At 50.4% G+C, this 17219-nt stretch overlaps 1 protein-coding gene across 2 annotated transcripts in view; it reads right to left on the minus strand.

Moving 5' to 3' along the window:
- Positions 1–1174: 1174 nt before the first annotated feature.
- Positions 1175–17219, minus strand: part of WSCD2 (WSC domain containing 2) — a 105017-nt gene continuing 88972 nt past the window's right edge. The window contains exons 8-11 of one of the 2 annotated variants that reach the window (XR_012325225.1): positions 15383–15583; positions 8107–9287; positions 3927–4096; positions 1175–2894 (exon numbers count right to left, since the gene is read on the minus strand). Coding sequence is in view for 1 of the 2 variants with exons in the window: in XM_019950164.3 (XP_019805723.1) it covers positions 8935–9287; positions 15383–15583 (554 nt within the window). In the remaining variant the exon portion in view is untranslated. Of the gene's footprint in view, positions 2895–3926; positions 4097–4141; positions 9288–15382; positions 15584–17219 lie in introns of those variants that run through there. The other variant, XM_019950164.3, reaches the window with a different exon arrangement.

The raw sequence follows: 17219 nt of genomic DNA on the forward strand, positions 1-17219 counted from the left end.
TAATACTTATTGTCCAAAACATCCCCAACTGATGGGGCAGGGGATTGTTTTGTCATGTGAATCCCTGCACAAAATTTAAATATGCAGACAACTAAATTCTCATACACTCCTGGAGGGAATACAAAACGGTGCAGCCTCTTTGGAAAAGTTTGGCAGAGTCTCTTTTATTAAAGTTAAACATCTATTTACCTTGTGATCTGGCAGCAATTCCATTCCTAGGTATCTACTCAAGAGACTGAAAACATTATGTTCACACAAAGACCCACATGTGAACATCTGTAGTAGCTTTATTGATAACAACCAAAAACTGGAAAGAAGTCAAATTGCTATAAATTGGTGAATGGGTTAAAAAAAAAGAGTACTCGGAGTACTACTCAGGAGTGAAAAGGAATGAACTATTTACATATGCAACATTGAGTATAAATCTCAAAAGCCTTATGTTAGCTAAAAGAAGCAAGACTTGTATGACTCCATTTACATGAAATTCTGGAAAATTATAATGATAGAAAGCAGACTAGTGGTTGCTAGAGGCTGTGGGGTGGGGGGCGGAGGGAAGGAATTGACTGCAAAGGGCATCAAAGAATTTTCTGGGGAGAAATGGTAATGTTCCATAGCATGATGGTGATGGTGGTGACATGATTGTATATGGTGATGGTTAAAAGTCATCAAATTGTATAGCTGAAATGGGCAAATTTTGTTATATGCAAAATATATTTCAATAAACCTGATCAAAAAGCAAAAGAAAACATTGAGCCCACGGTGGAAGACATACTGATATTGACAACAATAATAATTAAATCCCTTCAGTGGGTCAGGCGCTCCACATACACGTCTCACTTTCTAGACCAGAAAACTGATGCTCAAGAACATGAAACAACATTTCTAAGGCCACACACCTGGGAAGTGGCAGAGCTGGGACTTGAACCTGGGAAGGTGAAGGCACCTCATCCAGGCTCCAAGACCAAAGAACTGGCCATCCTGTGGCTTGGGAATCAGGCCATTTGCTAGGGAAAGATGCAGTCCTAACACCTGAGGGGGCGCTGGTTTCTCCTTGGGGATTAGCTAACAATGACCGAATCCATGCCACCAATGAGGCGGAAAGCAGCCTCTGATAACAATAATTAGCACTGAAACATTGCTTTTAAACATTAGCTTGCTTTGAAGGTATGTTTATTAATTAAACACTTTCCACAGCCCTGGGAGGCAAGAGAAGAGTGGATGGCTGGCTTTCCAGGGCAGCAACCAAGAGGAGGAAGAGGGTGTGATTTTCCCCAGGTGGGGCTCCTGCCAGCCTCCCATCAAGACCCAGTGGCCTTAGTCCACTTAGCCCATCAACACACAGAGAAAGGGCACGTGGTGGGTGACTGTTCTCCGAACCATAGTTTTGACCAAAGGGAACGTAGGTGTGAAATACAGTTTGAGCAAACCTCTTTCCCCCTCCAGACCTTGTTCCCAGTGGGTTGGCTTGTGTGATTCTAAGTTGTACATATGCCCCTAGTTGTCCTATCCTAGGGATGATTGGATCATTAGGGGATCGCCCAGTTCAGTGCTCTGGTTTTACAGAGGGGCAGGAGACTGGGAAGTCCAAGAGCAAGGTATCAGCAGATTTGGTGTCTGTTGAGAACCCAATTCCTGGTCTGCAGATGGCTGCCATCTTGCTGTGTCCTCTCATGGCACAGAGAAAGTGATCTAGTGCCTCTTCTTCTTTTTATAAGGGCACTAATCCCATCACGAGGGCCCCACCCTCATGACCTAACCTAATCCTAATCACCTCTCAAAGGCCTCACCTCCTGGTACCATCACACTGGAGACTGGGGCTTCAAAATATGAATTTCAGGAGGACACAAACAGATAGTTTATAGCTGTTCTTGATCCCTCAAGTTAGCCAATGGCAGACAATTTTCCAGGTTATTACAAACTGAATTAATTCTTCATTTGCGAGAATCTTCCACAACACCATGAATAATCATAGTAATGATAATAAAGAGAATACGTTTGCACTTTTTATTCCCTCTGTGTATAGAGTACTGTGCCCAGGACAAGAAGTCCAGTAGTTATATTCCATGATAATCTCCAGTTTAGAGATGAGGAAACTAAAGCTAAGAGATCTTTGGCAGCTGGTCCCAAGTCACACAGCTGAGTCCAAAGGTAAGTCAGTTTAGTCTGATGCTGGAGGAGCTCCATACCCCGCTCCCTGCCCATTTCACTGAATGAGTGAATGAATGAATGAACAGCTCCCCTTTTATTATATTACACCAGGGTTTGCCAGCATTGGCACTATGGATATTTTGGGACAAATCATTCTTGGTTGTGGTGGCTGTTCTATGCTTTGTAGGATTTTGAGCTACATCCTTGGCCTCCACCCAAACCAAAAATATCTCCAGATATTGCTAGGTATCCCCAGGTTTAAATCCCCCTTGATTGAGAACCACTGTATTAGAGATTAGGAGTTCACATTTGGTTTTGATTGAAGATAGGGTTCCACTGCCCTACTTTGGAAACCACTGGATTACATGATTTTTAATTTCCTACTTTAGGTCCCAAAGAGCCTAAATGTTCCTTGAAACTCTATGCAAAACTCTGCATGCATGGGTATATGTGTATGCTCACTTTTTTCTGGGGAGACAGTTCATGGTTTTCATGAGATTTATAAGCTGATTTGACACCCCCTTCCCAGTCTGATGATTAGACCTGTGAGGTTTTATGCCCCTCTTTGTTCTTTCTTTGGTCCCCCCACTCAAATTTCTCCTCCATCATCATCATGAAAGGGTCTCAGGCCATTTCTTCTCCTCCAGCACAGTCTGTCCTGGGGAAGAAGCCGTCACCCTGCCTCTGTCGGCTGGGAGGAGTGGTAGTGACAGAGAGTAGGAAGGACTTTCCAGAGAATCAGTGAGCTGTGGAGTAAGAGATTATTGCTTGGCAGTTGCCATGGGAACCTATAAACCAACCTTGCTGCTGAGAACCCAGACTTGTCTGGAGCACCAGCTTCCGGCCTTGTCTCTATCTCCTCTTCACCCGGTGGTTCCTCAACCCCAGAAAGGCCAATCCTCTGCATGATGTGTTTTCTTCCCTCATCTCCCATTGCAGCGATCTCCTCTGTGTTGACCCGAAAACCACCCCTTCCTTCTCGGCTCTGCGCTCATTTCTCCCCCTGCGAGGCAGCATTGTGGCTAAACATATGGACTCTGAAGCTAGACTGCCTAAATTCAAAGCCCAGATCTATCATTTCCCAGCTGTGTGACACTGGGCAAAGTAGTCAACCTCTCTGAACCTGGATTTCCCTCACTGTAAAGTGGGGAGACTAAATGTCCCTGTCTCCCAGAGTTCTGGCGATGATTCATACCTATGAAGCTCCTAGCACAGCGCCCAGCATACAATTAGTACTAAATAAATATTAGCTACTATCATCACTCTGAATAGTTTTTCATTCTCCTGCCTCCCTGGCCATTGTCTGGTCAGGTGGATCCTTCTATCCACTCATCACAAAGTCTGTGATAGCTGAGAGGCTGGTGGATGGTATTAAATGCAATCGATGTATTCATTCTTTCACTGGGTCAACGTTTGCTCATCTGGGCTAGGAAGCACGTGGAAATCCAGAGGCGAAGACAAGGTTCCTGCCCTAACAGAGCTCATGCCCTGAGCACTGAGAGAGAGAGACATGCACCAGCTTACTGAAGAGATCACAACAATGGCCACGTCCAGAGTTGTTAGAGGAGGAGTTGAATTTGGTCTTTGTGATCAGGGGAAGCTGCCTGGAGGAGGAAGATCCTGAGCTGAGTCTTAAGGAGGCTTTCCAGGTAGAGGAGGCAGCATGAATAAAGGCATGGAAAAGACTAGAAATAGCACATATGTGCCTGTGTGCTTTGGGCAGTGGTGTGCTGGCAGATACTTAACAACTCTCCAAACAAAACGAAAAAACCACTCACCTGATTTGTAGCAGTTGCCAATTTCCATGGTGTAAATATTCTCACCATGGCCAATTTCAAGCTACCGATGTGATGTCACTGAATGTGAATTTGAGAAGAGATGTGCACAATGGGCTTTTGAGAGCTAGTATAAGTGGGCTGCACCACACCATCGGCTTTAGGGGCTCAGGCTGGGGGTGAGAGAATAGAAAAACAATTCAGTATTACTGGAGAGAAAATTCAGGGCAGCTAAGGGCCTGCTTTGGCTGATGACTTGTGGTTTTTCTCTGAATATCCTTTAAGAGTCCGTGATACACTCATTCAGAAAATCAACAAGCATTTCGGTCACACCTGCTGTGTGCCAAGCACTGTGCTAGTTCTAGGGATACGTAGATCACGATGCGTGAAAAGCCATGGATGTAGGGATGGTAACAACGAATCCTTTGAATGCTTCTACCATAGAGCATAGATCGGAGCCAGTAATTATCAACAAGGCAATTGTAAATACGACTTTGCCTCCCAGCAAGCCCACCAGATCCTTCACATCCACACCTGGACTCCATCTTTTGGGAAATCTGATCCAGAAGGTCTAGGATAAGGCATGGGCATTCCACGTTTTGGAAGCCCGGGGAACTCTGACTATGGGTTGGGTGCCTAACTCAGGTCTTGGAAGAGAATCTGGCCTCTAAGTTGCTTCCTGTTCCCTCTCAACCCCGACACTAGGACACACACACGTCTTGTCCCCCCCTAAGATCGACCCCCTCTCTCACTTCTGGAGGATGGTTCATTCCCCATAATTGTTCAGCAAATGACTCCAGAATACACAAAAATCATTTTGTTGCAACACATTCCGTTCTATAATGACATCATTTCAATTAGCTGGCAGAGCCTGAAATAGAGCTGCACGGTACTGCTCGGATAAATCACCACCTGGTTTGAAAGTGGATTTAAGGCAGCCGGGGTAGGGGGTGGGGGGCGAGTGGACAGAGGGGATAAATATTTCATCATTTCTTCCCTTCTTGATGTTCTGCCAGTTTGTTCTCATTTCCACGCTTCTCCCCCTGCACGCCGGCAGATTGCAGACTGTAAATTTGAGGGGAAGTAGTAAATGTGCAAACGTGATAAATAAACATGTTGGTTTTGCGGGGACGGATATTATTATCATCCAGATTTACAGCTCTCCTCGCCTGCATGCTTTATTGCATTTGGGGAAAAGCAGAGCGAGGTTCTCATGTTACATTGATCAATTTTCTGCCCTTCACCCCCGTAACCCGCTCTGAGTCATTTAAATATCAACCTAGGCCAGGGACACAATCCGTCTCCCTGGGAGTGACTGCATCTTGACAGGTGTTTTCTTTGGGGATAGTTACAGCTGCAGAAGCTAGCATCCTGTAGGGTGCTTTTGTTTCCTCCCTCCCCCTTTGTCATTTCTCTAAAACTGAACATATTTTTGTTTTCCCAGTAGGAAAAAGTGCCAGATGGATGATTTAAATCTCTCTCTCTTCCTGTCTCCTTCTCTGCCTGTCTCTTTATATTCTACCCTCTCCTGTCTTCCATCTTCGGGACAGGTTCTGGATCCTTCGAATCCAAGTGTCACCACCAACTTTTGGGCCACACGATCAAATGACTTACCGTCCCTGAGTCTCTCACCACCCTCGGGGCTGTGCTTTTTTCTCCGGGGCTCCTTGTTGCCAATTTGTAGGGAGAATTGAGTGAGATATTTCTGTCTGTTGCCACCTTCCCTCCCACAACGTCCCCCCAACTAGATGGTGAACTCTTGGGGACAGGGAGCTATGTCAGTTTACCATACCCCCACCCCCACCTGCTCCTCTGCCCCCTGTTCTCCATCTCAGTCAAAGGACCTCCTTCTGGAGATGCACAGAATCTTGGAGCCCCTTTACCTTCCTGGCCACCTCCCCTTCCCTGAATCCAGCCTGTCACCAGGTCCTGTGGACTCCTTCCCCAACTGTCTCTACTCTCTCTGCCTCTCTCTGACCCCACAGCCCCTCTATTTTTTTTTGAGTGTCCCCAAAGTGCCAGGAACTGAGCTGGTCTCTGACCGCTGTCCCCTCTCAAGAGGACCAATACAGCAGCGTCTATAGCAACTGCCCCATCTCCAGGCTTGCCCCCCGCCCTCTCAGTACTTACTGTAATAGCTAAGGGATGGGGCAGTGGAGCGCGTGCCTGCAGATTCTGTTGCTAAGGAAACCACTTCCTTGGTTACCGGCCTGGGTAGCATTTGTCTCACTGGGTCTGGATCCCACTGAGTCGCCCCCACTCTCCAGGAAGATGAGGAGGAAGAGGTGGGAGAGAACAACAGGGGTGGGGAGGACGGGAGACAGGGAGCAAAAGACAGGCAGAGACACAGAGATTAAGAGAGACAGGGAGAGAGTTGCTTGCACAAAGAGAAGCAGAAATCAAGAAAGAGATTACGATGGAAGAGAGAGAGAGATTCAGGGGTGGGGGGAGGGAGAGAGAGAGGAGAAAGACAAGAAAGAAAAGAGGTTTAATGAGCAGCTGGAAGAAATAAAAGAGACCACAAAGAAAGAAATTGAGAGCAGGAGGCAGTGTAAAGAAAAACAGTGACGGGGGTGGGGATGGCCAGAAAACAAACCAATGCAAGAGAGATGGGGGAAGGGAAGAAAGCCTCTAGGAGGAGCTGGGTCCCTGTAGGACCTTGCCCCCCACCATCCCCTTTGCCTCCCCATCCTTTTCTCCCACCCACATTGTCTACCAGGGATATGTTTGCAGCGGCCTCCAGGGTTCCTGGAGAAATCAGGAGGAAATCCCAGCCGTCAGCAGATGCTGGGCCCTGTTTGTTCTCCTTGAGTTCTGGAGGTGTACCGGAGGTGACAGCAGGATGAGAGCCTACGTGTCCCGGCTTGCCGGCCAGGCATGTCCCCTGCCCTGGGGACCACTGGAATGCAAAGCTTTCCTTCCTCCTCAAGTGCCAGGGTTGGGGTGGCACTTTTTGGAGAGGGCACACAGACACATCAGACACTGGGCGGTCATCACACCAGCCTGGGGGATGCATCACCACACAGAAGGGCAGCTGAACACAGAGGCAGAGACAATGTTACACACCAAGATACACAGTTCTCCACAGGCAGTTAGCGTTGCACAGACCTCAAAGCAATGATGCTCCCAGAACATTCTCTGTCTCTGTCTCTTACACACACACACACACACACACACACACACACACCAGAAAAACATTCCATTTGTGACCTTGCCTTACATGACAGTCTATCACGTGGTAGAATTATCAACAAAACTTGTTTTTAATGATGGTGTTGACCTGAGGAATCTTCAGACAGAGGCTGGTGGCCTGAGGTGACCACCAGCAAAGAACTGGCCCAGGTCTTGGACCCAGAGTCTCCCAGAGAGAGCTGACCTCTAAGAGGGAAGGGAGGCCAAGCCCTCTAACTGCTTCGTGAAAGAAGACTAGAAATTTGCCTGGGGGAAAGAAACACGGTACAAAATACATTCAGAGCCCCCTGGCTGGGCCCCGGGGTGGCCCGAATCCTACAGGTGAGGGGCTTGGGGAAGAGAACCACAGGTCCAACCCCCTGGCCCTTCTCTTTGCATGGCCACGTTCGAAGGGGTGGAATGTATTAGTCATATTCCTCTTAGAAAAATATATCTCTTTACACTCGCCTTCTCCACAGTCCCTTGGCTATCTGGGAATGAGCATTTATTTGCATCCCAAGGCTTCAGGGGTGGCTGCTTGGGGGGCTGCTCCAGACAGAATAGCAAAGAGCTGGGACCTATGGCTTTCGCACCTACATGGTGGGGGGATGGTGTAGGTGCACACATGTGGGCTGGATGCAAAATCACCGGTACCCAAGGTGGCGGGGAGAGATGGGATCCTGGATCTCGATGCGTTCTGAGATAGATGATCAGTGATTCAGGTCCTCGGGAATCCTTTGGTTTGATGTCTCAGCATCAAAAGAGCAGCGTTTGTATGGACATGAGCAACCACCCCGTTCACCCCGTTCCTTAACCCCCTAAGAGAAGCTGGCCTATGACCAAAGGGAAGTCTACAGTCTGGGAAGGTAGTGGGGGGTCCCTTTCGCTCAGGGTTCCACCTGATTTGGAGCACTCTTGTTCTCTCTCCTGGATAGCAAGGGACCTACTGGTAGGGGTCAGAAGGGCAGTGTCAGATCAACATGTTGGAGCCCACGGTGGGGAGGGGTGTTACCAGAGCTCTCATTCTCGCTCAGATTCTGCATGTGGCTTGTGGCCGTCCTGGTGAGATAATGGCTGGTTCCTGAGGACCCTGGAAGTGGGTCACCACCTGGATACAGCTGGGGAAGAAAGGGAAGAATTCCAGCCCTCGAGGTGGACAGGAACCGGGTCATTTCTCAGGAGCACTGTGACCTGGTAGGGGGGTGGACTGGGATGTCAGTGACCCCACGCGGTGGCCCCAGTTAACCTGTTCTGAGCACCATTGCTTCCCTGACCCACCCAGAATGTCAGAAACCTAAGGCCGCAGAGAAACTTCCCAGCAATCTTTCTTCAAACAGAAGTGGCTGGGATAAACCCTGGCGTCAGTGCTTCCTGGGCGGGGCAGAGACGGGGAAGCTATGAGTGCTCAGCTCAGCACGGAGCAGAGTCTGGGGCCACATTTTTCCACGTCATTCTCTTTAGCTCTTGCACCAGGGTCCTCAACACCTGCGGTGGGGCACCCTTGTCTCTGGGACACCCATGAGCCCTCCTTCCCACAAGTGGAGCCCAGAGTGGTGGGCACAGGGACACGGGAGACAGAGAAGGGTCCACGTGGCTAGAGCTCCCTAACCCAGTTGCCCCCTCCTTCTCTGGGGGCGCGGTGTGAGTAGGCGGGGCGTGCCTGCACAGTCTCTTCGCCTGAGCCTCCTTTGTCATGCAGGGAACTCAGCGAAAGGCAACAGCAGCCATGGGGATTGTCCCCAAATCGAAGAGGGGACTGATGGGTGTGGGCCCCCAGGGGTCTGGAGTCCCCAGGGCCTGCTTGGTCTGGACTGCCAGCTCCCCGACCCGCTCCGACCCATCATCTGGGGTAGTAGTCGTCGGGAACGCCCGTGAGGTTCCTCCCTTTAAGGGCCGCATCCACCGTCTTGATGTAGGCAGAGATGGTCTTCTGCATGTCCGCCGTGTAGGGGTCGTACTCCAGCTTCCGGAGCCCCGAGCGCTTGAAGTTGCCGTCCTTCTGGCTCTCCACACACAGCAGTCGGTCCTCCCTGACAGCCACACCCAGCAGCCCGACCATCCGGCCCAGCTGGACGAAGAGGTCCTGCTTCAGATCCTCAAAGTGCACCACCAGCACCTTCTTGCCGAACTTGAGCCAGTCCAGCGTGTGCGTGGCCCACCACGGGGCGTAGTTCCTTACGAACTCTGGCCACTCTGTGGACAGAGCAAGGAGGCCCAGGTCAGCGGGAGGACACAGGTCAGATGGCGTTCGCTATTCACAGCAGCGCCACCACTGTTAACCCTTAGATCACCAAACTCGCCTCCCTCCTCCCACCTCGGGGCTGCTGCTTCTGCCTGGAATCATCTTAGCCCTTCCTTCTCTCTGGGGAGAATGACATCTGTCTGGTGCTTACTCCATGCCAGGCACAGACATATATAAATCCTTGTTACTCTATTTTTATATTTTAATATATATTGATCTTAATATAGAGTGTAATAAATATACTAATAGAGCGATCAATTCACTTATTCCTCACAAGAACACTGTGAGGCAGGCATCATCGTTTTCTTCATTTACAGAAGGGGGAATTCAGGCACAGAGAGGTTAAGTAACTTGCCCAAGGTCACGCAGCTAATAACTGGCAGAGCCAGAATTTGAAACCAAACAGTCTGGCATCAAAGTCTGGGCTTTTAACTACCAAGTTATCCTGTGTAGGAACAGTTATCCTGTGCAGTAACAGTATCTTCTCACAGGATAGTAATAGGGCCTTTGTACAGAGAAGTGGAAAAAGCATACAAAATTTTCAGCATGGTGCCCTGTACCCAGTAGGTGCTCAGTAAACGTTGGCTATTATTACTGTGATTATTCTGTTCTCAGGTGAGATGTCATCTTCCCTGACTCCCCAGGCTCAGGCAGGTACCTCCTCTGGGCTGAGGGCAGTTTAAATCAGATTATTTACATTGTCATTTTGACACCTTTCTATCCTATCTTTCTTTCTTTGCTTTCTATTGAAGTATCACACATTGTTTCTTTGTGCTGTTTGTTCCCTTGTCATGGTAAAAGGACAGGGTGGATTTTCACCCAGATTGGGAGTGTGTGTTTGGGATCCCCTGACTCGAGAAAGAGACAGGCTACAACAGAATGTGGGAAATTCACCAGACAGCCCTGGAGAGGACCTCAGAGAGACAGCCAGCCAGCCAGCCCCAGGAGCTGTTGAAACTCTGATAAAGGGGAACCCAGGAGGGGGGTCTTGGAGGATGTTGGGAACAGAGAGAGGGATTTGCAGCCTCAATTCTGAGCCCCAGCTGGAGAATCACGGGGCCTGTACTCCGGAACCCTGAAGCCATACCCCCTGCTTCTCACAGGGGCAGCACCACCCTGCACCCTCCAGACGGATATGTTTACTGAACGAGGCTCAGTGAGTCTCCCAAGCTGCGCTGGGGAGCCCAGCTGGTTCTTAATAACTAAATCCTCAACCTTTGCTGGATGATGGATACCCCTTATCTCATTTAATCATAGTAACTACCCTGAAAGGAAAAGACTACTGTTCATTTGTCACCAGTGAGGAAGCTGAGGCTCAGAGACGTGAAGTAATTTGCCCAAGGTCACACAGCCGGGAAGCATAATCCAGACCAGGCCTGCCTGATTCCAGGCCCCCATCTTTCCTAGGCACCAGCAGCCTCACCCCCACTCCCTCCCACTGCCTCACACCCAGCAGGGGCTTAATAAATGGTTGTTGAACTAAATTGAAATTCCCAGCCGCCAAGCTGTGATGTGATAAAGGGCTCCTCTTTCTTCGCAGAGCACATCAGAATCTGTGGTGAGGCTCCTGCTCCCCCAGTGACCCCCTGGAATACCACAGCCGCTTGGGAAATATTTATGCTGATGACAAAGATATATTTTCTTTTTGCGGTACGCCGGCCTCTCACTGTTGTGGCCTCTCCCGTTGCGGAGCACAGGCTCCAGACGCGCAGGCTCAGCGGCCATGGCTCACGGGCCCAGCAGCTCCACGGCATGTGGGATCTTCCCAGACCGGGGCACGAACCCACGTCCCCTGCATCGGCAGGCGGACTCTCAACCACTGCGCCACCAGTGAAGCCCCTGACAAAGATATTTTTTATCCTTCAAATAGATTATTTACAATGTATCTAGCTAACTGGGCCCATACTGTTATAAGACCAGATGTATCTGTGTGATTAGGAAAAAATCTAGCATGTGTATACTCTGCTTTACTTTTTGAGAAAGAATGTCCCCATTCCTGAGTCATCTCACAGCATCCCTGGTGATTCAGGACAACTGCCGCTCCCATGGCAGAAACCCAGATGGATGCGGAAGGCACTCAGTTACTCAGTCCATCTGGATGGACTTCCAGGCTTAGCCACTTGTGACCATCTCAAGAGGTGCCTGGAGGGTGGTCCTCAAGAAAAAGGAAGGGCCTGCCTGCATGATGGCCTGGATCCCCCAGGTGGTGCCCCTGGCCTTGGACACAGGTTGGGGGGAGATGACATGGCATCCCTGTGACTGCAAACTTCCCTGGGGTGGGAATGTATGTTGCCTGAGCACCTACTGTGTGCCAGGACTGTGCTGGGCACTTTGCATGCACTACCTCGTGCAGTGCCCCTTACAAGAAGCCTGGAGAGTAGGAATTACTCTAGCTCCATCTTACACACGGGAATGAGCCTGGCTCCTGCCCTCCTGGCAAACCCTTTAAGAGCACCTGATCTGACCATCTCCAGCACTCTTCTCGCCCCAGATCCTAGTCTACATCCGCTTACCTCACCTTCAGGTGTCATCTAAGACACGGGTCTGTTCACTGAAGACTTTGGAGTCAGACTGCCAGGGTTCAAGACCCAGCTCCTCTCCATATTGGCTGTGTGAACTTGGGGATGTCAGGAGGTCTCCTTGAGCCTCAGTTTACCCATCTGCACAGTGGCAACTGTGCCAAGAACTCCATCCTAGACATGCCATACAGATGGAATGGAATAAGATTTGCAGACCCTGGCACCAGGCCTGGGACACAGGAGGCGCTGGATAAATGTTGGCTACAACTATTCTCGATGTTGGTCCCCAGCATCTCTGAGATGCCCCAAGTGGCCCACCATTTTGGGGCAGCAGATACTCGCCCCCTCCCCACCCCTTCCTAGAGCAAAGATCCCTCACTTGGAGCTCCTGAATGACTTCGCTGGAATGAAGAACAAAAATGAAAATGAAAAACAAAAGCCCTCATTTAGCTCAGGATTCCCGGTAATTGATGGCTGCCTTCAAACTGGGTAATAAAGGCACACTGTGCTGTGGACCACTGGTGATGAGCGCTGGTTCTGCCAGAACCGTCCCCCACAAGGGCCTGGCGGGACACGCGCTGGCCACTCTCTGCTTCATCTTCCTGTCAAAGGGAGGAACCGGGGTCTGATTAATAGCTTAACTGTATTTAATTCTCCACGGAATCATTAAACACGGTCTCTGTTTCATTAAACAGATCCAGGACAATTCACCTTGTGTAATCGTATCACATAAAACTTTGCTTTGGGCCCACTCCAGGGATATCATAAAATCAATGTTATGGAAACAAAAGCCGGGGGGGGGGTGGGTGGTGGTGACACGAGCCTCGACCCAGCTATAACTGGGAGGGGGACACGGGTGAGTGACCTCTCAGCAGGTGAGTGACCTCTGCTCTTAGGTGGGAGTAACCCTCACATTCCCGGCGAGGGTGTCCTAAAGCAGTGATTCTCAAATTTGAAAGCTCACAAGAAGCTTCTGGAAGGAATCTTGTTAAAATGAGAATTCTGATCCAGTAAGCGTGAGGTGGGACCTGAGAATCTGCATTTCAAACGAATTCCCAAGTGATACTGACGCTGCTGGAGCAGGCAAGGGTCTCAAACTCAAGTGCCTACAGGGTCAGATGTTAATGCAGATGAGAGGACTGAGTGGGTGGGGTCCGTGGGGATGGGGTTCTTTGGGGAAGGCTCTCAGGCAGAGCACTTGAAGACCTGGGTCAGGCCTGGGAGGAAGCACTGGGAGAAGGTCCCTCCCAACCCAGACTAATGAGGGGGCCCCAGGCCCCCCATAGGAGGTGTGTGTCCTGAAATCTCCTCTTTCCCATCCCCTGCAGCCTCTGGGCTCAGCCTGTCCTGACACCTCCCTTATCTTCGGTTTTAAAGCTCCCAACTGTCTTGAATAAGGAAGAGGCAAGGTGGCTCCTGGGAATTAGGAAATTGCCTAAACCTGAGACGAGGGGTTATGCCAGGAGGGGGGAGCCTCTGAATGTACCGGAATGTCAGCAACACCCCGAGGTGAGAGACAGCCTGGTAGCTAATGCCTGGGTTTGGATCTCAGCTCGCTCAACTCCTGGGGCCTCCGCCACATGACCCGCTCCCTTCCTGGGATGGTGATCGTGGCAGCCCTTCTTACCTCCTCGGGTAATTAGAAGATGTGAATGAGATCATTATTGCTAAGTGCCTGGTCCCATATGAGCTTCCCAAGTGAATTCCCTCCCTTTTTACTTGGGGCAGTAGGATGCCTGGGAGGTGGAGAGCTGGACTCTAGTCCTGTCATTATGTGCCCGAGTGACTCTGGCAGGCCCTGCCTCTCTTGGGCCTCATTTTCCCCATTAATAGAGAATGAATCCATGGTTCTCAGGCCTGCCTGCACACTGCTTTAAAAAATACCAGTGCCCAGGCTCCACTCCAGTGATCGTCTGGGGTGCAGCCTTGGAACTGGGACTTCCCCACATCCTGGGATTCTGATGTGCTGCTGGGGCTGAGGACGCCTGGGTTCAGCGATCTCCCAGGTCCTTTCCAGCTTGACAAGCAGAACATCTGCTCCTGGGACAGGATCCTGCCGTTGGCACCTGCAGACTTCTCAGCCTGGCCCCAAACAGTGGTCATTTTTGATTGTTCTACAAATAAATAATTCAGAGGTCTCTTTACCCCTGGGAACAAATGTCATGCCCTGTCCAAGCTTCCACCCCCTCACTGAGAGAGGGGGTGAAGTAGGGGAAGGGACAGACAGGCCCCTTGAGCAAACTGGGAACCCAGGGCACAGTTGGTCAGGCAGGCCCAAGAGTTTCCATCAGTGACATCAGTGCTGAGAATGTGATTGGCTGAGTTAATGTTGTCCTGCCTGCTCCAGTTCTCTCTGGGGAGGGGCTGGAGCGTGGAGCAGCTGGGGGCCAGGGGGAGGGTTTGGAGGAGTGGGAAGCACCCCTGGGCCTAGAGGCTGCAGCAGCCTGGTTCCTTGAAGCTGGATGAGGTTGGCTGGGCTCACGTTCACAGAGTACTTACTTGGCATCAGGAGCTCTGAGCGGGGGGATCTGTAGCCACTGACGTTCAGTCTAACTCATTATCATAGCTCAGTGGTTAAGGGTGTGGGCTCAGGAGCAAGACTCCCTGGGTTCAAACCCCTGCCCCACCACTTCCTGGAAAAGTGCCTTCACCTCCCTGAAACTAGCTTGCACCATCCATGACACAGGGTGAACTGTGTGAACCTAACCCAGGCATTAGCTACCAGGCTGCCTCTCACCTTGGGGTGTTGCTGACATTCTGGTCACGCATGGAGGTGACTTTCATTATGGTAATGGAGATATGGGTGATAACTGACATGGGATTTTGAGGAGGCTGGGTCTGACTTCGGAGCTCTCCCCACTACTGTGGGCTGCTGCTCTGTACTGAGACGTTCTTCCATTCTGGAATCTACTAAGCACCAGAGGTGAACATCAAATTCAGGTCATCTTAATGAAGTTTAGTGCTCGGAGACTGACACTGTCACTTCCCAGCTATACCTGGGGCAAGTCATTAACCTCTCTGAGTTTTCCAATCCAGAGTAGTGGAGGGGGTTCACAGAATGATGATCTTAGGAGCTCATAGGTGACCTCATGGCCACTCAGCCACTGACCTTGGGCTGGATTCAGATCCCAGGAAAGGGCTCTTGAATACGAGGGTCCACTGAGTGTTTTTAAAGGGTGAAATTCTTGGATTTTACCACCTCTACTTTATAAACAGGACAATCTAAGTTCATGGAGGTGAAGGCGCTTTTCTAGGAAGTGGTGGAGTTGGGATCTGAACTCAGGGAGTCTTGGTCCAGAGCCCAAGCCCTTAACCACTGTGCCACGGTAACAACCTGGCTCACAGAGGGTGATGCTGGTGGGTATGGTGGGACGTGCAAAGCATACCTCCTCATCTGTAAGAAGGACCTGGACACTTACACACATGCCTTCAAGGATGCCCTCCTGGATTCCTGGCAGGAGACAGCACTAGCCCCTCGCACTGCCCTCTACACCCTAGGGCTCCACCCCCCCACTCCAAAGCAGTACCTTTGCCCTTCCAATGGGCGTGGGCAGCGAAGCCGATGTGTCCGCCATACTTGCGGTTGAACTCCGCCATGAGGGCCTTGTAGGGGTTGCGGATGAGCAGGATGGCCGCGTCGAAGGCCTCGATCTCCTTCTGGCCACTCTCGTGCGTCTTGATGCAGATGGTCCTCCCGCTGCGCCAGTGGTCCCGCTCACCTTTAAACCCTTCCCACAACCAGGGGGTTAGGGAACGTGGCACTGAGCCGAGGGAGACAAGAGGTCCACCCCACCCCCTCCCGGACCCCTTCAGGAATCCTCAGACGTTCATTTGTCTACTCATTCATTTACTCACGTACTTACAGAGCACCTACTACATGCCAGGCACTGTGCAGGGAGAAAATGATTTACAGAAACATCCATGGGTCTTAGTTTTTGAGAGATAATTTGAATAGTGACATAGATGAATGTAGAGTCACTGCCGTGGTTAGAGCTACAGAAGAGGAGTCATCATGCCTACGTGCCACAGGAGGGGCCTGACAGTGATGTGCTGGAGGATTCCTCTTTGGGTGGAGTCTACATCTCTACCCCACTGATGCTGGGCACGCCGTATGACTTGCTTTGGCCAGCGGATAGGGCGGAAATGGGTCTCTGCCAAAGTCTTAGGATGCATCACATTTCTGTTCACTCTGTGTGTTTCTGCTGTCACTGTGAGAAGGACATGCCCTGGAAGCCTGTTGGCCCCAGATGGTGAGAGACCCATGGAACAGACACGGGTCCAACCTGCAGTCTGCAGCTGAGCAGCCCAGCCAGCCTGGCCAAGATCACTGACCTAGTCAGGCAGCATCCAGAAAGACTTCCTGGGAGAAGAGGTGCTTAGGCTGAGAACTGAAGGACGAGGAAGAATTTACCAATCCAAGTGAGGAGGGAAAGGTGGTGGGAACAGCAGGTGCAAAGGTCCTGTGGTGGGTGGGAAGAAATGTGTCGCACATGAGCGACTGGTACAGGAGAGCAGAGGGCAAGAGGGGGTTGTGATGAAGAGTTTTAGTACTGGACCAGAAAGACTACACAGCCCTTAAAAGGAATTAAGCAAAAGGAAGGAGGGACCGGATCAGGTTCTCATTTCAAAAGCTGAGGAACTGAAAGACGTTCTGGGTAGCTGGAGGATGCTTCTATAGCACCGACTCCATGCTGAACACTGCTCTGAGCCCTTTTCATGTAGTAGACAACTGATCCTTTCAATAATCCTTTGTGGGTTTTATCTGATAGATGACGAAACTGAGTCCCAGGGAGAGCAAATAACTTGCCCAAGTTACAGAGCTAGCGAGAGGCCCTTCCAATGGGCATGGGCAGCAAAGCCGATGTGTCCGCCATACTTGCGGTTGAACTCTGCCATGAGGGTCTTGTAGGGGTTGCGAATAAGGTTCAAAGCTAAGCCATCCTGCTGCCCAAGACTGTGCTCTTCTCCATCTTGGCCTCCCATGCCCATGAGAGTTAAGGCATTTGGATGGGCTCTTCGAAGCCAGTTAGAATGCTAATGTATCAGTACTAGACCTTCAAGACACTGGCTGTGTGTCCAACTCAAATGAGTGATCTGGGACATCGTGTCACGTCTTTGGGCTTCAGTTTCCTGTATGAGGTGCCCAGCATACAGTAAGTGCTGAAGGAATGACTTAAATGGAGGGAAGGTCCCAGGCACATAGTAGGTGCTTAATAAGTGTCTAATGTTGACAGAAGCAGGTGAGGTACCCAGGACATGATACTCAGGAAATGTTTGTGGGATGTAAGTGAAGGGAAGGTACCAAGCATATAGTAGGTCTCGATAAACATGCCTAGGTGAGCTGAGCAGCACACAGTAGGTGCT

This window comes from Tursiops truncatus, chromosome 13 (assembly GCF_011762595.2).
Source record: "Tursiops truncatus isolate mTurTru1 chromosome 13, mTurTru1.mat.Y, whole genome shotgun sequence".
Taxonomy (NCBI): Eukaryota; Metazoa; Chordata; class Mammalia; order Artiodactyla; family Delphinidae; genus Tursiops; species Tursiops truncatus.